Source organism: Mercenaria mercenaria, chromosome 5 (genome assembly GCF_021730395.1).
Source record: "Mercenaria mercenaria strain notata chromosome 5, MADL_Memer_1, whole genome shotgun sequence".
Taxonomy (NCBI): domain Eukaryota; kingdom Metazoa; phylum Mollusca; class Bivalvia; order Venerida; family Veneridae; genus Mercenaria; species Mercenaria mercenaria.
The window spans coordinates 5,037,291-5,062,218 of NC_069365.1; the positions used below are offsets into that span (position 1 = coordinate 5,037,291).

The 24,928-nt window shown below is 38.3% G+C and overlaps 1 protein-coding gene across 11 annotated transcripts in view; it reads left to right on the forward strand.

Moving 5' to 3' along the window:
* Positions 1 to 24,928, forward strand: part of LOC123556315 (arf-GAP with Rho-GAP domain, ANK repeat and PH domain-containing protein 1-like) — a 166,433-nt gene that overhangs the window by 121,198 nt on the left and 20,307 nt on the right. For 10 of the 11 annotated variants that reach the window (XM_053542542.1, XM_053542545.1, XM_053542549.1 and 7 more), the window contains 9 exons: positions 4,233 to 4,305; positions 4,651 to 4,668; positions 12,915 to 12,976; positions 18,737 to 18,804; positions 19,269 to 19,374; positions 19,866 to 19,955; positions 20,238 to 20,294; positions 23,858 to 23,927; positions 24,348 to 24,487. In XM_053542542.1, coding sequence (XP_053398517.1) covers positions 4,233 to 4,305; positions 4,651 to 4,668; positions 12,915 to 12,976; positions 18,737 to 18,804; positions 19,269 to 19,374; positions 19,866 to 19,955; positions 20,238 to 20,294; positions 23,858 to 23,927; positions 24,348 to 24,487 — 684 coding nt within the window. The remainder of the gene's footprint in view (positions 1 to 4,232; positions 4,306 to 4,650; positions 4,669 to 12,914; positions 12,977 to 18,736; positions 18,805 to 19,268; positions 19,375 to 19,865; positions 19,956 to 20,237; positions 20,295 to 23,857; positions 23,928 to 24,347; positions 24,488 to 24,928) is intronic. The other variant, XM_053542541.1, reaches the window with a different exon arrangement.

Genomic DNA, 24,928 nt, shown 5'->3' on the forward strand with positions numbered 1-24,928 from the left:
TTGTTGATAAAAGATTTCTTCTTTTTTCACCCTAAATTTGCACAGTTTAGTCGTGGGGATCAGGTTAAATAGTCACATTTTGTTGATATTAGTTTATAAACATTTGGCTGTAAGAGAATCACATTTACAGTAAACATGTAGATATTTTTGTGGTATTTGTCGGTCAATCCTTGTATTTATTCCATTTTAAAATTCTGCTGTCACAATATTTCAGTTGTTGGAGCAGGAAATAGGGTTAAGAGTTACTAGTACACCTTACTATTATACTATCAACAAATATTTGCTGAAATTGTACAAAGACCATTTGACTTGCCCCAGTCATATTTGCTCAGTGTACCAGTAGTTTGTGCCAATAACTTATATAGGTGGTTGGTACTTTGTCCATCGTCCACAGTTTTACTGTTAGCATTCTAGAGGTCACAACTTTTTCTCAATCTTACTGAAACACGGACAGAATGTTAACCTAAATGAAATCTCAGACTCATTGTACCTGGGTCATCTGGGGTCAAGAAGCATGCCAATAGGTTAAATATTAGAAAAAAAACTTCTAACACTCTAGATGTCACATTTTCTATCCAGTGTTAATGAAACTTGTCAGAATTTCTATGAAATGTAGGTCAGTTATGAAACTGGGTCATCCTGGTTCAAAAACTAGGTCAGATCTTAGAAAAAAACTTGCTAAAACTTGAAAAAACAGCTGTTACCTTCATGAAAAAATGCGACCTGACATATATTCAAGGGTAAACCTTTCTTGGTTATTGTATTTCAAAACAGGGGGCAGAAAGTTAGGAATAGAAATTTGGTATTGTTGGCTATGTACATTTCATAATGGTATAATACATCTGTCAGGAAGTACAGCAATAAGAGTGCTGCCCTAATATAGTGCTTGCTTGGGATTTAGAAAATACTGGGTTGGAAACAGACAGATGAAAATTAATTTATGAAAAAGTTCATGTTAGAAGCAAAGGAAAAGGCAATAACCTAACCAGCTTGTTCAGTAGGAGAAAGTTGGACCACAAAGGCACCAAGGTGGAGGGTGCAAGTGTAATACATAGAAAGTCAGTTGTCTACAATGACAGTTGGACCAAATAGACCAAATACAGAACAATGAAATAATCTGTCATGCACCTTTTGTTAATATGGGATGGTTATTATTTAACTGTTGAGAACTTTGGATTGAAACACAGAAACACTCGTAGAGTAAGGGAGAAAAAAAAGGAACAAAACAAGCAAACTGTCTGCTGTTAGACTATAGATGTTGTTTTATGTTGTGCCCCACTAGTCCTGCCCACTAGTCCTGCCCACTGCCCACTAGTCCTGCCCACTGCCCACTAGTCCTGCCCACTGCCCACTAGTCCTGCCCACTTGTCCTGTCCACTAGTCCTGCCCACTAGTCCTGTCCACTAGTCCTGCCCACTAGTCCTGCCCACTAGTTCTGCCCACTAGTCCTCCCTACTAGTCCTGTCCACTAGTCCTGTCCACTACTAGTCCTGCCCACTAGTCCTCCCCACTAGTCCTGTCCACTAGTCCTCCCCACTAGTCCTGCCCACTAAGTCCTGCCCACTAGTCCTGCCCACTAGCGGATCTAAAGCTCTTTGGGTTATTAGTTTGATCCTCAGATGAGATATACATTCTATGAGACAATGTGATAGAAGACATTGTTTGAAAATATTCGTGCTGCACCTCTGATTCATGTGGAGGAGTTGGCAACTATTTGATAAGATCAGGTTAGTATTGGTTCAGAATCCAGGAAAACTGGCTAAGTTAACTATCTCTTGTTACAAAAGTAAGATAGTTTTGAAAATCAGCCCTTAACCAGAAAAGAAAAACACCCTTCCCACATGTCAATGACATAATGAGAACAAAGTTTATTGTCACACATCTTGCTGTAATCTATGAATGTTATTTATCTTTTGGTATGCATGTGAGAACAAAAGAATTTACATTGATTATTTGAGTAAGGGCAGAGGTATATTGGACACTAACATAATTATGTCTCCCCCAGGAGACATATTGTTTTTGCCCTGTCCGTCCGTCTGTCCGTCCGTCCGTCCTTCCGTCCGTCCGTACGTCACACTTCATTTCCGAGCAATAACTGGAGAACCATTTGATCTAGAACCTTCAAACTTTATAGGGTTGTAGGGCTGCTGGAGTAGACGACCCCTATTGTTTTTGGGGTCACTCTGTCAAAGGTCAAGGTCACAGGGGCCTGAACATTGAAAACCATTTCCGATCAATAACTAGAGAACCACTTGACCCAGAATGTTGAAACTTAATAGGATGATTGGTCATGAAGAGTAGATGACCCCTATTGTTTTTGGGGTCACTCCGTCAAAGGTCAAGGTCACAGGGGTCTGAACATTGAAAACCATTTCCGATCAATAACTTGAGAACCACTTGACCCAGAATGTTGAAACTTCATAGGATGATTGGTCATGTAGAGTAGATGACCCCTATTGTTTTTGGGGTCACTCTGTTAAAGGTCAAGGTCACAGGGGCCTGAACATGGAAAACCGCTTCTGATCAATAACTTGAGAACCTCTTGACCCAGAATGTTAAAACTTCATAGGATGATTGGACATACAGAGTAAATGACCCCAATTAATTTTGGGGTCAGTCTATTAAAGGTCAAGGTCACATGAGCCTGAACATGGAAAACAATTTCCGGTCAGTAACTTGAGAACCACTCAACCCAGAATGTTGAAACTTCATAGGATGATTGCTCATGCAGAGTACATGACCCCTATCGATTTTGGGGTCACTCCGTTAAAGGTCAAGGTCACAGGGGCCTGAACATTGATAACCATTTCCGATCAATAACTTGAGAACCTCTTGATCCAGAATGTTGAAACTTCATAGGATAATTGAACATGCAGAGTAGATGACCCCTATTGATTTTTGGGTCAGTCTATTAAAGGTCAAGGTCACAGGGGCCTGGTCATGTGAAATCATTTCTGGAATATAACTTGAGAACCACTTGACCTAGAATGTTGAAACTTAATAGGATGATTGGACATGCAGAGTAGATGACCCCTATTTATTTTGGGGTCACTTGATCAAAGGTCAAGGTCGCAGGAGCCTGAACAGTGACTTGAGAACCACTAGGCCAAGAGTGTTGAAACTTAGCAGGATGACTGGACATGCCAAGTAGATGATCCCTATTGCAGCCAACCATCAGTGTCTCTTTGACTTTCGCTCCTGACTCCTATTGACTTCTTGCCTATACCACTTTGCATTGAGGGAGACATGCGCTTTTTTGCAAAAGCATCTTCTAGTTTCACATTGATATAAGCTGCTATAAGCTTTGTAAATCACATTTAATGAACAATTTACAGAATGTTAGTGCTGCCCTTGACATTTCATGTCTTAAAATGTTTATTCAGATAGAATTTTATATTTATAGTTTGATTTTCATATTATTGATATTCCAAATATGGCAAAAGCCCAAACAGTAATATTCACCTTTACTGTTACAAAAAATCATTGAATCTACCTTTTCAATGAATACTGCTAAACAATATTGCAACATGTTTGTAAAACTGTGTGGCTGACCATGACTGTGAGGTACAGTTGCCTGACACCTTCAGTGACTATTGAAAAACAGATGACCTTATCAGTGAATGTTGCAATACCATGTGGCTGACATTTTCAGTGAATATTGAAAAAAAAAACACAAACCTTAATAATGAATATTATAGAACAATGAGACAGTTCGTTTGGACATAATATATTTATGTACAAACTGTAAAGATAGTTATGTATTTTTAAATAAAAAGTTAAAACCAGTAGTGCAACAAAGAGACTCCATAAGAGAAACAGAGACAAATCAGAAGCAAGGTTCAAGTTTAGCAAACATTATTTCAGAAAGAGTTTTCTGAGGAAAGATGATTTAGATATCTGAAATAATTAAATTTTGTGGACTTAAAATTTCATGGTTTTGGCAAAAACACAATTCTGTGGGAACTATAATTCATGGATTTCAAAATGCACAAAGATAGAATAAATAGAAATTTTCTTGTTTGTCAGGATTTCATTTCATGGATTGATACACCCATGACTTCCATGGAAATTGGTCCCCCATTATAACAGTTACTTTTTACATTTGTTTCTTTTGAAATTGAACTAATATAAATCACTATTTTGGTACAAAAAGTGTTCCCATTGTATTTTTTCATAAGGATATAGATTGTCTGAAAGATACTTGTTATAAAAAAAACAAATACTGCTTTCAGTCACTGGTGGCCAAGCTAAGAGCTGAGGTACAGTGGCAGGGGTATCTACAGAAGACTGGTTCCAATATGAAAGGTAATAACATGTTCTATGTCTGTTAATCCAGCATTGGCGGTTGTTTACAATTTAAGTAGTTGTAGTAATAAAAATGACAGTAGAAAGGTAATAACTTTATCTATTAAGGTAACATTTTAAGACATTTGCTTATTTACAATATGGCATTCAGTTTAAAAACAGCAATACACCTTTAAAGTTATTCATTATTCTTAGACAGAAACATGTATTTGATCCTTGAAATAAAGTGTGACTCGTGGATTTGCCGATCCTATTCTGTAGTTCATTCCACATGAACACCAAAAAAAATATTTCATTTCTTAATTGAAATGGTGCTTTAATATGTAAATATTAATTTTAAACTAGTCCGTTTACATGGGGATGGTAAGTATCTAAGCTTTTAGTTATCCAACAGCTTTACATTTCTGTCATGTTTTTTTTTTTTTCAATCGCTTAACATGGTTTTTGGAGCTTTAAAAAAAAGAATGTTGTCTTGTTGCCTGACATGTTGGCATTTAAAAAGTGATTACATTAAAATAGGCATGGAAGTAACTAGATATATAGTGAAAAAAATTTTGGTTAATATATTCAAATTCCAGTTGACTTGCAGAATGTTTGCACATTCTGACCTTGGCATCATATTGGGGGGAGGATGGTGCCTTGATCTGCCCAAAGTTGTACACTTGTTTTCTTGTTATGCCCCCGAAGGGAGGCATATTAGTTTTCAACTGTCTGTCCGTTCGTTCGTTAGTTCGTTCGTTCGTCACAACGTTAACTTTTTGCATGAAGGCACTTTACTCGCGAACCACTGCACCCGGGACCTTCAAACTTCACATGCTGATAGTACTTATTGAATACACCACCCCTACTGACTTTGGGGTCAAAGGTCAAGGTCATAGGGGCCAACGTTAACTTTTTGCATGAAGGCACTTTACTTGGGAACCACTTCACCTGGGACCTTCAGACTTCACATGCTGATAGTACTTATTGAGTACACCACCCCTACTGACTTTGGGGTCACCAGGTCAAAGGTCAAGGTCACAGGGGCCAACGTTAACTTTTTGCATAAAGGCACTTTACTCGCTAACCACTGCACCCAGGACCTTCAAACTTCACGTGCTGAGTACACCACCCCTACTGACTTTGGGGTCACCAGGTCAAAGGTCACGGTCACAGGGGCCAACGTTAATTTTTGCATGAAGGCACTTTACTTGCGAACCACTTCACCCAGGACCTTCAAACTTCACATGCTGATAGTACTTACTGAGTACACCATCCCTACTGACTTTGGGGTCACCAGGTCAAAGGTCAAGGTGCTGCAGGGGCATTTGTCACCATTAGTGACAGCTCCTGTTTATTATTTATTATACATTTACTTTCTGTTGGGCTCTTTGCTTTAATCATGTTAAAAACAATCTGGTTGAATTTTTTTAAATTAAGAGTTGACCTTATTTTTAGAATATAAAATACTTTTTCTTTTAGGAAAAAGTCTTGGAATAACATCTTGTCCATCACTTAGGACTTAAAGATCCGCTATGTAAAACACAAACTGCATAGTGGTGTTCATTTATATTAATATACAGTCTTGCAAATGACATCCCACTTATCAAGACTTATGAACTAGAATGCATTTTTAATGACTACAGACAGATTGGGGTAGACATATTGTTTTTGCCCTGTCTGTCCTCAGAGTAGATGACCCCTAGCGTTTTTGTTTTGGTCACATGATCAGAGGTCAGAATATGGAAAACAGTTTTCGATCAATAACTTAAGAACCATTTGACCATGGACCTTTAAAGTTCGTAGTCTGATAGGACTAACAGAGTACATGACCCCTAATGATTTTGGAATCACTCGGGCAAAGGTTAAGGTCCCAGGGGCTTGAACATGGAAAAGTGTTTCCAATCAATAACTTGCAAACCACTAGTCTCAGAATGTTGAAACTTCATAGGATGATTGGACATGCTGAGTAGATGATCCCTGCCATCAGTGTCTCTTTGACGTTCACTCTGGTCCCTTTTTGACTTCTTGCCTGTTAGTACTATGCTTAGAGGGAGACATGCGCTTTTCTACAAAAGCACCTTCTAGTTGTATGTGTATTTTAAAGACATGTGCTTTTCTGAAAATGCACCTTCTAGTTGTATGTGTATTTCATACTGCAATAAGCATATACTGGTGATTTGATTTCATTCACATGCCAATATTTTACCTTCATATTTTGGTACACAGTCAAAAAACACTGAGTCGGCAAAATTTCTTGATAAAAAAAATGATAATGAGACTATTCCTGACTGTACCTGTAAAGAAAGGCAAACCAAATAACCAGAGGCAGTGAAGACCAAAAAATGGGTAAAAGAATGGGGACGATGCATGGAATATACACATGCAAAATGGTCTGCACTGACTGTATGAAATGTTAACAGGATCAAAATTCTGTATGTTCAAAAAATTTCAAACCAAATTTCAATTGTCCCAAGTGCAAATTTGAGCCCAGAATGGCTTACTGTAAGTACTAGCAAAATTTGGATTAAGTTTTGCGAGTGCAAAAAGTGGTTAATTCTAGCCATGGAAGTCCTTTCAGAAGTTGGTAGACAGAACGCTTCTGGTAAAAAAGCATATGTTTTTTAAATACGTGTACTTCTTTAAGGTACAAAAGCAGTATTTTGAGAGAATTAAGAGCATTTTGTAAATAATATATCATTATCTTATGGAATAGACTGCATATTTTCTCTTCTGAAAGTTTGAGTTGAGGAGTAAGAAACAATGTTTATTTTCTCAGTTTGTCAGACCATATGACTGAAAAGTTGTCTAATTATAAGCTAAAATATATTTGTTTCAAGTTCAGTATCCAGATCTATTTGGAACTATCTGCTTGACCTCTATGTCTGTTGTAGGATTGTGATAATCTCTAGACTTTATCTTGATGTATTTATATGCTTTCAAGAAAAAAATCTCTTTAAAACTTGGAGCTTACTGCATGACTTTATTGATTGCACTTACTTCTTGGCAAGCCATTGCAGATAGGAATGAATTACTAACAGGCTGATATATTCTTGTGAATCTCATAAAGTTCTTCTCTTTCTTGTATATTTTTTATTTTCATCAGGAATGGTAAAACACTGATATACATAATTACATGATCATTTGTGGCATATTGTTCCTAATGCTGCTTATATTATACACTTATTTTGGCCTTGGGCAATAAGTCACTGGATCCTTCTATGACAGACGGTATATTATTTTGACTTGTCTGGCAAGTCATTCAATAAGTGTTTATCATATGTCATCTTGAATAAATTACCAGAGATACTGTTTCTAGTATTTAATATAACCCAGCAAGCCTTGAGCCTATAGCAAAACATACCTTCAGCATATAGTTAAGCAAACCTTGAGCATATAGCACAACACACCTTTAGCATATAGTCCAGCAAACCTTGAGCATATAGCACAACACACCTTTAGCATATAGTCCAGCAAACCTTGAGCATATAGCACAACACACCTTCAGCATATAGCACAACACACCTTGGGCATATAGCACAACACACCTTGAGCATATAGCACAACACACCTCGAGCATATAGCACAACACACTTTCAGCATATAGTCAAGCAAACCTTGAGCATATAGCCCAACACAACTTCAGCATATAGCACAGCAAACCTTGAGAATATAGCACAACACGCCTTGGGCATATAGTCAAGCAAACCTTGAGCATATAACACAACACACCTTGGGCATATAGTACAACACACCTTAAGCATATAGTCCAGCAAACCTTGAGCATATAGCACAACACACCTTGGGCATATAGTACAACACACCTTTAGCATATAGTCCAGCAAACTTTGAGCATAAAGCACAACACACCTTGAGCATAAAGCACAACACACCTTCAGCATATAGCACAGCAAACCTTGAGCATATAGCACAACACACCTTGGGCATATAGTCAAGCAAACCTTGAGCATATAGCACAACACTATTTGGGCATATAGTACAACACACCTTTAGCATATAGTCCAGCAAACCTTGAGCATATAGCACAACACACCTTCAGCATATAGTCAAGCAAACATTGAGCATATAGCACAACAAACCTTGGGCATATAGCACAACACACCTTGAGCATATAGCACAACACACCTCGAGCATATAGCACAACACACCTTGAGCATATAGTACAGCCTACCATTAGCATATAGCACAACACACCTTGGGCATATAGCACAACACACCTTGAGCATGTAGCACAACACACCTTGAGCATATAGCACAACACACCTCGAGCATATAGCACAACACACCTTGAGCATATAGCACAGCAAACCATGAGCATATAGCACAACACACCTTGGGCATATAGCACAACACACCTCGAGCATATAGCACAACACACCTTGAGCATATAGCACAGTGTATCATGAGCATATAGCACAACACACCTTCAGCATATTATTATTATTATTATTATACCAGATTTATATAGCGCCCTTTTCATGATAAACACGTTCAAAGGCGCTTTACAGCAACTGCAGCCACACAAGGCGCGAAATCATCCTCTACTAGTACAGACACAGAGCGATCTGACCAGAGGGACAGAGTGAGACAAAGCCCCCACAGAGAGATCAGAAATCAGATACAGGCTTGTCCAGCTAACTTAGCCTAGCTCGTTGCGAATAGACAGCCTGGTTCTTTAACGTGCCCAGTGTATAGCACTGATACACGCAAGGATTGCCTGGATTCCTGACCAGTACACCTCTAGCTGGGTGGGAAACACTGAAAAGCGTTTCTGAAAATTCCCAAGTAGCTGCCGGGGATCGAACCCCGACCTCAGGATTGGAAGGCCAATGTGCAAACCACTGAGCTATCCGTCCACCACATATAGTCAAGCAAACCTTGAGCATATAGCACAACACACCTTGAGCATATAGCACAGCGTACCATGAGCATATAGCACAACACACCTTCAGCATATAGTCAAGCAAACCTTGAGCATATAGCACAACAAACCATGTGCATATAGCACAACAAACCGTGAGCAAATAGCACAGCACACCTTCAGCATATAGTTAAGCAAACCTGGAATATATAGCACAACACACCTTAAGCATATAGCACAGCGTACCATGAGCATATAGCACAACACACCTTCAGCATATAGTCAAGCAAACCATGAGCATATAGCCCAACAAACCTTGAGCATATAGCACAACAAACCTTGGGCATATAGCACAACACACCTTCAGCATATAGTCAAGCAAACCATGAGCATATAGCCCAACAAACTTTGAGCATATAGCACAACAAACCTTGGGAATATAGCACAACACACCTTCAGCATATAGCACAGCAAACCTGGAGCATATAGCACAGCAAACCATGAGCATATAGCACAACAAACCTTGAGCATATAGCGCAACAAACCTTGGGCATATAGCACAACACACCTTCAGCATATAATCAAGCAAACCATGAGCATATAGCCCAACAAACCTTGAGCATATAGCCCAACAAACCTTGAGCATATAGCACAACAAACCTTGGGCATATAGCACAACACACCTTCAGCATATAGTCAAGCAAACCATGAGCATATAGCCCAACAAACCTTGGGCATATAGCACAACACACCTTGAGCATATAGCACAACACACCTTGGGCATATAGCACAACAAACCTTGAGGATATAGTCCAGCAAACCTTGAGCATATAGCATAACAAACCTTGAGCATATAGCACAACACACCTTGAGCATATAGCACAACAAACCTTTAGCATATAGTCCAGCAAACCTTGAGCATATAGCATAACAAACCTTGAGCATATAGCACAACACACCCTGAACATATAGCACAACAAACCTTGGGCATATAGCACAACACACCTTGGGCATATAGCACAGCAAACTTTGAGCATATAGTCTAGCAAACCTTGAACATATAGCATAACAAACCTTGAGCATATAGCACAACGCACCTTGAGCATATAGCACAACATACCTTGGGCATATAGCTCAACAAACTTTGAGCCTATAGTGCAGGAAACCTTGAGCCTATAGCCCAATAAACTGAGCCTATAGCCCAACAAATTTTGAGCATATAGTGCAACAAACCTTGAGCATATAGCATAACAAACCTTGAGCATGTAACACAACAAACCTTGAGCCTATAGTGCAACAAATTTGAGCCTATAGCCCAACAAACCTTGAACCTATAGCCCAACAAACCTTGAGCATGTAGCACAACAAACGTTAAGCCTATAGCATAACAAACCTTGAGCATATAGCCCAGCAAACCTTGAGCATATAGCCCAACAAACCTTGAGCCTATAGTGCAATAAATTTGAGTCTGTAGCCCAACAAACCTTGAACCTATAGCCCAACAAACTTTGAGCTTATAGCCCAACAAACCTTGAGCTTATAGCGCAACAAACCTTGAGCCTATAATGCAACAAACCTTGAGCCTATAGCCCAACAGACATTAAGCCTATAGCCTAACAAACCTTGAGCCTACAGTGCAACAAGACTTGAGCCTATAGCGCTACAAAGCTTGAGCCTATAGCACAACAAACCTTTAGCCTATAGCCCAATACACCTTGAGCCTATAGCACAACAAGCCTTGAGCCTAAACCTTAAGACTATAGTACAGCAAACTTTCAAATGATGATAATTCAAACAAAACTTAGACTAACCTTATAGTTTGAATTCTCTGTAAAATACTGCTGCCAACCAATTATTTATGTATTAATCAAAGGCAATGCCAAGGTCAAATACAGTCATCCAGACAATAAAACCCACTTTCAATGTTGAAAACTCAGAGCAGTGTGAATGCAGTGTCAGTAGTAACTTAAAAAATGAATGGCTTCCACATGATAAATTATTCTACGTAATGAACTCCTATATAGCTCGTTATCACACAATAATCTTCCAGCCATTACATAAATGAAATACTGTTGAAAAATGGCATTTAACCCAAAACAAAACAAACATCAGTTCTAAACATGATTGGCTAACATTAGAAAGATTAATTTCGTAATGATCTGTAGATTATCCCTAAAGATTCCTGTTTACCCACAGGGAAAAATTAAGACTTCTGACTGGCAACTGTAGACTAGTCATGTAGTGAAACATATTGTCTAAAAATATGTATGTGGAGTCACGTAATAAAACTATATGTATGCTTCTCTTTTTAATCCCCCGCCATGGCGGAGGGATTATAGGAATGGTCTGCGTCCGTCCTTCCGTCCGTAACAAAATCGTGTCCGGTCCATATCTCCTAAACCCCTTGAAGGATTTTCATGAAACTTGGGTCAAATGATCACCTCATCAAGAAGATGTGCAGAACCCATGAGTCAGCCTTGTCGGTTCAAGGTCAAGGTCACAACTCAAGGTCAAAGGTTTGAGTCTGCCATTTTGTGTCCGCTCTATATCTCCTAAACCCCTTGAAGGAATTTTATAAAACTTGGGTCAAATGATCACCTCATCAAGACGATGTGCAGAACTTATGAGTCAGCCATGTCGGCTAAAGGTCAAAGTCACAACTGAAGGTCAAAGGTTTGAGCCTTCCATTTTGTGACCGCTCTATATCTCTTAAACTCCTTGAAGGAATTTTATAAAACTTGGGTCAAATGATCACCTCATCAAGACGATGTGCAGAACCCATGAGTCAGTCATGCCGGCTCAAGGTCAAGGTCACAACTTAGGGTCAAAGGTTTGAACCTTCCATTTTGTGTCCGCTCTATATCTCCTAAACCCCTTGAAGGATTTTCATCAAACTTGGGTCAAACGATCACCTCATCAAGGCGATGTGCAGAACTTATGAGTCAGCCATGTCGGCTAAAGGTCAAAGTCACAACTGAAGGTCAAAGGTTTGAGCCTTCCATTTCGTGTCCGCTCTATATCTCCTAAACCCCTTGAAGGAATTTTATAAAACTTGGGTCAAATGATTACCTCATCAGAACGATGTGCAGAAATTATGAGTCAACCATGCCAGCTCAAGGTCAAGGTCACAACTAAGGGTCGAAGGTTTGAGCCTTCCATTTGGTGTCCACTCTGTATCTCCTTAACCCCTTGAAGGATTTTCATCAAACTTGGGTCAACTGATCACCTCATCAAGAACTCATGAGTCAGCCATGTCAACTCAAGGTCAAGGTCACAACTGAAGGTCAAAGGTTTCAGCTCTGTATCTCCTAAACCCTTTGAAGGATTTTCATGAAACTTTGGTCAAATGATCACCTCATCAAGACGTTGTGCAGAATTCATGAGTCAGCCATGTCAGTTCAAGGTCAAGGTCACAGCTAAAATCAAAGGTTTTACCCTTTCACTATCCATAGCAGTGGCGGGGGATTTAGCTTTCTTTCAGACTGCCTTGTTTTCTTAACTAATGCATGTATCTTGTCTATTTGATAAAAAACATACATGTAAAATGGAATGGACACTAACCATTAATTATTCATTTCCTTAACTGTTGGAACTATTGATAAAGTATGCAGTGATATAATCATTTACATTTTCCTCATGAGCTTTGGTATCATATAACTTGTACAACATATCTGACTTAGAGACATTCTGAAATTTGATCCCCTATGTTTATTTGGTTATATGTATTGATCAGTGCTGATGTTTTCAGATTTCTTGAAGAGATGGTGTGTACTAGAGCATGGTCATCTTAGTTATTATGTTAGTGAAGAGGTGAGACAATACAGTTTATAACAGTAGATATCTTAGATTATGTTACTGAAGAGGTTGGATTGTCTTAGTGAAGTAAAGTATAATAAAGTTACTTGGCAAATGCACAGTTTTGCCATAAAAGCATAATGAAAACAGTAAATGGAATGGTGAGAAAATAAATCTACCAGACACATTTAAGTTATGGATAAGAAAATCACATTTCTGTTTGAGATGTATCTAACAACTTATTAGATCCCTGTTCTTGGACAACTCTCCACCTCCGGTTGGGTTTCCTTACCTGCAAGTCATGACAATGGTAATTTATCTGTGTTTGTCAGGAATCAGGGATTGACTGATTTTTCTTTACTTATAAAAATCAGAAACTGTTGAAACTGTGTTAATCCCTAAAAGGCTGGTAGCACCTTTACTTTTGCAGTGTGTACCTATAGTAATGAAATGAAACTATGTAAACCTTTTCAACTTGTGGTGGACATGTGCATTTAACTGAACTTTGTATTTGTTTATTTTTCTGGAGTTATGACCAATTTTTAGACTTGAAAATATTACAGCTGCACCTGTACAATGCGTACTTCCTGCTACACCTGTACAATGTGTACTTCCTGCTGCACCTGTACAATGTGTACTTCCTGCTGCACCTGTACAATGTGTACTTCCTGCTGCACCTGTACAATGTGTACTTCCTGCTACACCTGTACAATGTGTACTTCCTGCTGCACCTGTACAATGTGTACTTCCTGCTGCACCTGTACAATGTGTACTTCCTGCTGCACCTGTACAATGTGTACTTCCTGCTACAACTGTACAATGTGTACTTCCTGCTGCACCTGTACAATGTGTACTTCCTGCTGCACCTGTACAATGTGTACTTCCTGCTGCACCTGTACAATGTGTACTTCCTGCTGCACCTGTACAATGTGTACTTCCTGCTGCACCTGTACAATGTGTACTTCCTGCTACACCTGTACAATGTGTACTTCCTGCTGCACCTGTACAATGTGTACTTCCTGCTGCACCTGTACAATGTGTACTTCCTGCTGCACCTGTACAATGTGTACTTCCTGCTACACCTGTACAATGTGTACTTCCTGCTGCACCTGTACAATGTGTACTTCCTGCTGCACCTGTACAATGTGTACTTCCTGCTGCACCTGTACAATGTGTACTTCCTGGTACACCTGTACAATGTGTACTTCCTGCTACAACTGTACAATGTGTACTTCCTGCTGCACCTGTACAATGTGTACTTCCTGCTGCACCTGTACAATGTGTACTTCCTGCTACACCTGTACAATGTGTACTTCCTGCTACAACTGTACAATGTGTACTTCCTGCTGCACCTGTACAATGTGTACTTCCTGCTGCACCTGTACAATGTGTACTTCCTGCTACACCTGTACAATGTGTTACAGTACTTCCTGCTGCACCTGTACAATGTGTACTTCCTGCTACAACTGTACAATGTGTACTTCCTGCTGCACCTGTACAATGTGTACTTCCTGCTGCACCTGTACAATGTGTACTTCCTGCTACACCTGTACAATGTGTACTTCCTGCTGCACCTGTACAATGTGTACTTCCTGCTGCACCTGTACAATGTGTACTTCCTGCTGCACCTGTACAATGTGTTACAGTACTTCCTGCTGCACCTGTACAATGTGTACTTCCTGCTACACCTGTACAATGTGTACTTCCTGCTGCACCTGTACAATGTGTACTTCCTGCTACACCTATACAATGTGTTACAGTACTTCCTGCTGCACCTGTACAATGTGTACTTCCTGCTACACCTGTACAATGTGTACTTCCTGCTGCACCTGTACAATGTGTACTTCCTGCTGCACCTGTACAATGTGTACTTCCTGCTACACCTGTACAATGTGTACTTCCTGCTGCACCTGTACAATGTGTACTTCCTGCTGCACCTGTACAATGTGTACTTCCTGCTGCACCTGTACAATGTGTACTTCCTGCTACACCTGTACAATGTGTTACAGTACTTCCTGCTACACCTGTACAATGTGTACTTCCTGCTACACCTGTACAATGTGTACTTCCTGGTACACCTGTACAATGTGTACTTCCTGCTGCACCTGTACAATGTGTACTTCCTGCTACACCTGTACAATGTGTTACAGTACTTCCTGCTACACCTGTACAATGTGTACTTCCTGCTGCACCTGTACAATGTGTACTTCCTGCTACACCTATACAATGTGTTACAGTACTTCCTGCTACACCTGTACAATGTGTACTTCCTGCTGCACCTGTACAATGTGTACTTCCTGCTGCACCTGTACAATGTGTACTTCCTGCTACACCTGTACAATGTGTACTTCCTGCTACACCTGTACAGTGTGTTACAGTACTTCCTGCTACACCTGTACAATGTGTACTTCCTGCTACACCTGTACAATGTGTACTTCCTGCTACACCTGTACAATGTGTACTTCCTGCTACACCTGTACAATGTTTTACAGTACTTCCTGCTACACCTGTACAATTTGTACTTCCTGCTACACCTGTACAATATGCACGTCCTGCTGCACCTGTACAATGTGTACTTCCTGCTGCACCTGTACAATGTGTACTTCCTGCTACACCTGTACAATGTGTACTTCCTGCTACACCTGTACAATGTGTACTTCCTGCTGCACCTGTACAATGTGTACTTCCTGCTGCACCTGTACAATGTGTACTTCCTGCTACACCTGTACAATGTGTACTTCCTGCTGCACCTGTACAATGTGTACTTCCTGCTACACCTATACAATGTGTTACAGTACTTCCTGCTACACCTGTACAATGTGTACTTCCTGCTGCACCTGTACAATGTGTACTTCCTGCTGCACCTGTACAATGTGTACTTCCTGCTACACCTGTACAATGTGTACTTCCTGCTGCACCTGTACAATGTGTACTTCCTGCTACACCTATACAATGTGTTACAGTACTTCCTGCTACACCTGTACAATGTGTACTTCCTGCTGCACCTGTACAATGTGTACTTCCTGCTGCACCTGTACAATGTGTACTTCCTGCTACACCTGTACAATGTGTACTTCCTGCTACACCTGTACAATGTGTACTTCCTGCTGCACCTGTACAATGTGTACTTCCTGCTGCACCTGTACAATGTGTACTTCCTGCTACACCTGTACAATGTGTACTTCCTGCTGCACCTGTACAATGTGTACTTCCTGCTACACCTGTACAATGTGTACTTCCTGCTGCACCTGTACAATGTGTACTTCCTGCTGCACCTGTACAATGTGTTACAGTACTTCCTGCTGCACCTGTACAATGTGTACTTCCTGCTGCACCTGTACAATATGCACGTCCTGCTGCACCTGTACAATGTGTACTTCCTGCTGCACCTGTACAATGTGTACTTCCTGCTACACCTGTACAATGTGTACTTCCTGCTGCACCTGTACAATGTGTACTTCCTGCTGCACCTGTACAATGTGTACTTCCTGCTGCACCTGTACAATGTGTACTTCCTGCTGCACCTGTACAATGTGTACTTCCTGCTACACCTGTACAATGTGTACTTCCTGCTGCACCTGTACAATGTGTACTTCCTGCTACACCTGTACAATATGCACGTCCTGCTGCACCTGTACAATGTGTACTTCCTGCTGCACCTGTACAATGTGTACTTCCTGCTACACCTGTACAATGTGTACTTCCTGCTACACCTGTACAATGTGTACTTCCTGCTGCACCTGTACAATGTGTACTTCCTGCTACACCTATACAATGTGTTACAGTACTTCCTGCTACACCTGTACAATGTGTACTTCCTGCTGCAACCTGTACAATGTGTACTTCCTGCTGCACCTGTACAATGTGTACTTCCTGCTACACCTGTACAATGTGTACTTCCTGCTACACCTGTACAATGTGTTACAGTACTTCCTGCTACACCTGTACAATGTGTACTTCCTGCTACACCTGTACAATGTGTACTTCCTGCTACACCTGTACAATGTGTACTTCCTGCTACACCTGTACAATGTTTTACAGTACTTCCTGCTACACCTGTACAATTTGTACTTCCTGCTACACCTGTACAATATGCACGTCCTGCTGCACCTGTACAATGTGTACTTCCTGCTGCACCTGTACAATTCGTACTTCCTGCTACACCTGTACAATGTGTTACAGTACTTCCTGCTACACCTGTACAATGTGTACTTCCTGCTGCACCTGTACAATGTGTACTTCCTGCTACACCTGTACAATGTGTACTTCCTGCTACAGTTTCTCTCCAGTTACCTGTACAATCTGTACTTCCTGCTACAGTTTCTCTCCAGTTACCTGTACAGTGTGTTACAGTACTTCCTGCTACACCTGTACAATATGTACTTCCTGCTACAGTTTCTCTCCAGTTACCTGTACAATGTGTTACAGTACTTCCTGCTACACCTGTACAATGTGTACTTCCTGCTACAGTTTCTCTCCAGTTACCTGTACAATATGTACTTCCTGCTACAGTTTCTCTCCAGTTACCTGTACAATGTGTTACAGTACTTCCTGCTACACCTGTACAATATGTACTTCCTGCTACAGTTTCTCTCCAGTTACCTGTACAATGTGTTACAGTACTTCCTGCTACACCTGTACAATGTGTACTTCCTGCTACAGTTTCTCTCCAGTTACCTGTACAATATGTACTTCCTGCTACAGTTTCTCTCCAGTTACCTGTACAATGTGTTACAGTACTTCCTGCTACACCTGTACAATATGTACTTCCTGCTACAGTTTCTCCAGTTACCTGTACAATGTGTTACAGTACTTCCTGCTACACCTGTACAGTGTGTACTTCCTGCTACAGTTTCTCTCCAGTTACCTGTACAATATGTACTTCCTGCTACAGTTTCTCTCCAGTTACCTGTACAATATGTACTTCCTGCTACAGTTTCTCTCCAGTTACCTGTACAATGTGTTACAGTACTTCCTGCTACACCTGTACAATGTGTACTTCCTGCTACAGTTTCTCTCCAGTTACCTGTACAATGTGTACTTCCTGCTACAGTTTCTCTCCAGTTTAAATGAAATTTGGTATACATCATCAATGTCATGAAGATATGTCAATTTTGTCTGAAGTTTTGTGTCTGAGTTTTATGTTAGTTTTGCCTCCTTTTCTGTCTGGATTCAGTGTTGTTATATTTCTGGTCCTTTGGGATCATGGAGTCTATTCAACCTAATGTGTAATAGAGTTCCACTTAAGCTGGTGCTAGGGGGCGTGAGAGGTGTTGCACGTTTCATTACCTGTCATGAACAGACTCAATCAAACCGAGTCTGATATTATTCTTCTTGGTTGTATTCTTTGCTTCCAAAGGATCTTTTTACAGATTTTATTATTTATCATTTTATCAAGCATTTTTAGGTGACACTTGTTATATAATGTTGGCATCATTCTTGTTTATATTGTAAGTTTGTAAACTGTTGTGAGTTTTGCTATGATGCAATTCAAAAATGTTTTGATGGAGGCTTCTATATATTTTACCTTTTATTTTTAGCTTTTAATAGTAGAAGAAGACTTTAAGTGCTCTTTGTCCATTATTGTATTCAATAATTATTTTGCTTTATTCTAGGTTAAAATTTTGTTTTCTGTCTGACATGTTGAATATGAAGAGATAAGTGGATAAACTATTCCTGATGTATCAAAAAGCTGTGGTCAGTTATATGGACACTTCGATCATATTGAAAACTGTCGTTTTCTCTCCATTAATTGATGCATATGTTGTTTTTTAGAGTAAAGTGGAGAAGGACAGGATAGATAACGAGTCTATACTGTGTATACAGGCTGTACACAATGACAAGTAAGACTTACACCAGAAATAAGTTTTTTTTCCAGAAGGATCTTTATCAAATCTGTATTTTAATGGCATTCAATGTAATAACTTCTTAAAGAATACTTGAATTTTGTTCAAAAGTGCCAACAGTTTCATTAAAATCAGTATGTCTCATTTCTATATTGCAGAGTCGTAAATAAAATGAAGACTGCTTCGTTTTTGCAGATTTTTTGTCTACAAAATGAATGCTTATTTAGTGTCTCACTGATCTTGATTAAAGACTTTGAATTTCAATATGATCCACCTGTCTCTGTATGCAGACAGTTTATTCCCTTTTATGACATTTATAACCAGATTGTATAAATTTTAAAGTCTTGGGAACATACTGTTTCACCTGCTTAGAAAAGTAAAACTGTTGTTCTTTCCAAGTCTACTGAACAGATCGTCTGAGTTCATGTTTATCTATATGACACCATTTTGTTCTTAATCAGACATGCAGCCTGCTTTGAGATTAGTTCCAAGAAGAACAGCAGGGTGTATCTGTTTGCAGCAGCCAGTGAGGAAGAACGCTTACACTGGATTCGTTCTATATCACGGGTATTGTAAATTATCTACACAGTTACTGTCACAAGTTTTAGATTTGGAAAAAAACTATACACAGTCTGTGTTACAGATGAAAATAAACCCTACATATATTCAATATCATAAATAAATACAAAAACTGGACACAGTCTGTTTTGTTGGTGAAAATAAAACCTATAAGTATTACATATCACAAGTAAATACTAAAACTAGACCTAGAAATCTTCATGTTACTCACAGCAATGAGTAAGAAAGAAAAGGTGATAATATTGTCTCAGTTATAGTAAAGAAAAATTGCATTCTTTTATTTATTTTGTCAGGTTTTACAACACATTCACGCAATAATGGTATGGTGACTTTTCTACTTTTAATAGTAGAAGAAGACCTGGAGTGCTCTTCGTCCATTATTGTATTCAATAATTATGTTTTAGAGTATTACAGTTTCTTATTCTGGCTTGTAATTATTCAAAAATCTGTATAGACATTGGCATTGGTTGGTTTTGCAGGTATTTTGTCCTGTGGATTTGATGGATCAGATAAAGCAGATGAATTTCTCACTGGCAGGGTATGCTCATATAAAGAACGGGATCAACAGGGTATGTGCTGTTTATGTCAATACTTATATCATTGTATGGATTGAAAGTTTCGGTGAGAGGACATCAAGTTGAACGTGGTATTTATGTGTAATAAATGTTACATATTGACATATGCAGCCAAGTTATGTTGAAATGTTCAGAGTTTATGTAGTGTAGATACAGGCTTTGTTTTTATTATTAAATTGATGACACTTTTACAGATGGCAAAGACAGGAAATGCAGAGCACAAGAACAGTAACTCTGTTTTAAATAATATTTATTTCTGTTTCTGTTTATATACAGGATTGGCAAAGGTCATGGTTTATGTTAGAGAACAGAAAGTTAATCTTTATAGACAAGGTGAGAAATTGCATATTACCTCAGGGATCTGTTTTAGGTCCTGTTCTGTTCATCTTATACATAAATGATATGCCATTACATCTACAAAACACACCTACAGACATATTTGCAGATGACACAACTATCAGTGCACATGACACCTCACTAGCATGTCCTTGTAAAACATTACAGAACAGTCTTGATACCATTAACAAATGGTGTCACAGAAATTCTATGAAACCAAACCCTCAGAAGACTAAGGCAATGTTAATATCACCATCAAATAGGATCTATAATACAGAACTTAAATCAACAGATATAACTAAACTAACCCTACAACATCAAGAAATAGAATTCAGTGAATGTGAAAAGTTATTAGGAATTCACGTTGATCATACACTTCGTTGGGAAACACAGATTGGCCATCTTCTTAAAAAATGCAACTCATTGCTATATCTTCTCTTACGCATTAAGCAATACTTGAGTACTGAAATGCGCAAACTATTTTTCAATGCATATATCTTACCCCACCTGGACTACTGTTACACAATATGGGGAAACTGTAATAGTGATCTTCTGAACAATATCTACAAATTTCAAAAAAGAGCAGCACAAATTATTCTTGACAAAGACCATGACACACCATCAGAAGAACTCTTTCAAGAACTGAAATGGATGAAAATCCATGATCGAATTTCATATAAAAAGGCAATCTTTGTTTACAAATCAATCAATAACCTTTTTCCACAGTACATGTCTAACTTATTCTCACATTCAAATAATACTGCCCTCAGATCACATACACAACAATTTCTAAATGTACCTAAACCAAGATTAGAAATTTGCAGAAAGTCACTGGCCTACTCAGGTCCTATCATATGGAATAAAATCCTACTTAATATCCGCCAATCAAACTCCTTGTCAACATTTAAAACTTCGTACTTGTCATGGTGGTACTCTGGTGGGCAGCAAAACCTTATGTAAATCTTAAATATTCCATCCCATAAATATTTAATTTTACAGACTAAATTAGTTATATGTATTTAGTTAAATGTATTTAATTGTAATTGTACCCCCCGACAACAAAGTTGTTAGGTGGGGTATACTGGTTTCAGGTTGTCTGTCTGTCTGTCTGTCCGTAGACGCAATCTTGTGTGCACCATCTCTTCTTATCCCCTTGACAGAATTTAATGAAACTTCACACAAGTGATCAGTACCAACAGTAGTTGTGCATGGGGCATATTAGGTTCTTTTAGAAAAAAAAATGCAGAGTTATGGGACTTTGTTTTTTTGTTACTATACTATATACATAGACACAATCTTGTGCGCACCATCTCTCCTCATCCCCTTGACACAATTTAATGAAACTTCACACAAGTGATCAGTACCAACAGTAGTTGTGCATGGGGCATGTTAGGTTCTTTTAGAAAAAAAATTTGCAGAGTTATGGGACTTTGTTTTGTTTTTTGTTACTATACTATATACATAGACACAATCTTGTGCACACCATCTCTCCTCATCCCCTTGACACAGTTTAATGAAACTTCACACCAGTGATCAGTACCAACTGAAGTTGTGCATGGGGCATGTTAGGTTCTTTTAGAAAAAAATTTGCAGTGTTATGGGACTTTGTTTTTTGTTACTCTACTATATACATAGACACAATTTTGTGCGCACCATCTCTCCTCATCTCCTTGACACAATTTAATGAAACTTCACACAAGTGATCAGTAACAACAGTAGTGTGCATGGGGCATGTTAGGTTCTTTCAGCGACAAAAATTGCAGAGTTATGGGACTTTATTTCTTGTTAACATACTATGTACATACAGTCTGCATATGCAATCTTGTGCGTGCCTAATCTACCAAACCCTTACACACAATTTAATGAAACTTCACACAAGTGATCAGTATCAACCCTAGTTGTGCATGGTGCATGTTACATTCTTTTAGATAAATATTCTGCATAGTTATGGGACTTTGTTTTTTGTTACTATACTGTATACATACAGTCTATATATATACAGTCCTCATAATTATGCAATCTTGTGTGTGTCAAATTGCAATGTACTGTGTCAGTGCATGTGGGGGGTACATTCATCACCTTTAGTGATAGCTCTAGTTTTATTATGTTTTAATATGTTTGTCTTAATGTATTCTTTCTTATGTACATGTATTTATGATGAGGCCCATATGTAAGATTGGTTTCCAGATATATTTGCCTCGTAAAATAAAGTCATTAATCATTATTATTATTATTATTATTTATTCAGCATTTATTTAATGTAGATCAGATAATACAATAAATCAATAGTTTATATCAATTTAAAATCATTAGATCATAATGTGAACTGTGTTTTCAAATCTGTCTGGATATAATGCTAATAAAGAGCAAACTACTATTGAAAATATTTGTGTTTGACAGAAACAATAAAAGGAAATCTAATAAACCTTACCAAAAGTAATAATCCTTTCTGATTAAGACTTTTAGGGATGGAAATTTTTTCTGCAGAGATAATAAATGTAAAATATATTTGTAGTATCATGTATTTGATGTAACATATGTTTGTTTCATCATGTATTTGCAATATCCTATAGTGCAATATGATGTATTTACTGTATCATGTATTTGCAAATCATGTATTTACTGTATAATGTATTTGCAAATCATGTATTTACTGTATCATGTATTTGCAATATCATGTATTTACTGTATCATGTATTTGCAATATCATGTATTTACTGTATCATGTATTTGCAATATCATGTATTTACTGTATCATATATTTGCAAATCATGTATTTACTGTATCATGTATTTGCAATATTATGTATTTACTGTCACAGTACTGTGTCGTGTATTGTTTGTATTGTGTATTTTGTATATCATGTATTTACTGCATCATGTATAAATTTCCAGTTTCATGTATTTACTGTATCACACATTTGCTGTGTCATGTATTTACTGTATCATGTATTTACTGTATCACACATTTGCTGTGTCATCTATTTACTGTATCATGTATTTACTGTGTCACACATTTACCGTTTCATGTATTTACTGTATCACACATTTGCTGTGTCATGTATTTACTGTGTCACACATTTACCGTATCATGTATTTACTGTATCACACATTTGCTGTGTCATGTATTTACTGTGTCACACATTTGCTGTGTCATGTATTTACTGTATCACACATTTACCGTATCATGTATTTACTGGTTCACACATTTGCTGTGTCATGTTTTTACTGTATCACACATTTGCTGTGTCATGTATTTACTGTGTCACACATTTGCTGTGTCATGTATTTACTGTGTCACACATCTACCGTATCATGTATTTACTGTATCACACATTTGCTGTGTCATGTATTTACTGTATCACACATTTGCTGTGTCATGTATTTACTGTATCACACATTTGCTGTGTCATGTATTTACTGTGTCACACATTTACCGTATCATGTATTTACTGGTTCACACATTTGCTGTGTCATGTATTTACTGTGTCACACATTTGCTGTGTCATGTATTTACTGTGTCATGTATTTACTGTATTATGTATGTGCTGTTTATTTCAGGAGGAGACTGAACGAGAACAGGATAGTTTAGATCTTAGAAAAGTCAGCAGCATCACCAAAATTATACAAAGTATGTATTTGTCTGCTTGAATAAGGCTATTGTTGTTAATATTCCTGCCTGGTTATTTCAGTGTTATAAATATCAGATCAGTAATTTAGTGTATGACTCCCCCATTGATTATTATATTTATACTGATCACGTGTAAGCAAACATTGGAAAGTGCAGATGATACTTTCTGTTTTGACTAAAGTCTCCATGGCTTTTAAGGTACATGTATCTCTGCACATTTCATAAACAGAAAGTCATGACTAAATGACATATATCTGAATTTCATATAATAAATTCTGGACCCGGGATACAGTAACGATATACATCCTCCAAATAAATGTCATCAATATGTAAAATTGTAAAAAGCGGCAGTTTCTTTCTTTCTGAAGTTAAAATACAATAATAAAAATGTTGACACATGAAATAATTTCAAACCTTCAGCTCAGACTGCCTGTGAGGCATGTTTGGAGAGCAGTGGGCCACAGTTTGTACTGAAATCAGGGGAGATAATGCTGTATTTCCAAGCAGATCTTATCAAGGATACAGACAGGATCTTCTCAGCTTTAGAATCATCTATAAAGGTCAGTTTTAGGATGTTGTATCTGTAATTAGTGTAGCGATCTTTATATAAATAATGCCAACCAGTGACATTTCTTTAAGAATGTCACATTGTAATGGAATCCAATACTTGAACCTCTACAGATTTAACTTTACTTAGTGGAAAATTGCCTTAAAGATCTGTAAATAGACCTTCCAATTTATGTCAGTTTTTTTTTTTTTTTTTTTTTTTTGTAAAAAGTTCTTTATAAGCTCTTGTTGATGAGTAAAAATGAAGTGTCAGTTTGTTCTAGCTAGCATTTTTTAGCTCACCTGAGCACAAAGTGCTCAAAGGTGAGCTTTTGTGATCGCCCTGTGTCCGTCGTCCGTCGGTCCATCGTCAACAATTTGACTGTTAACACTCTAGAGGTCACAATTTTGGACCAATCTTAATGAAACTTGGTCAGAATATTACTCTCAATAAA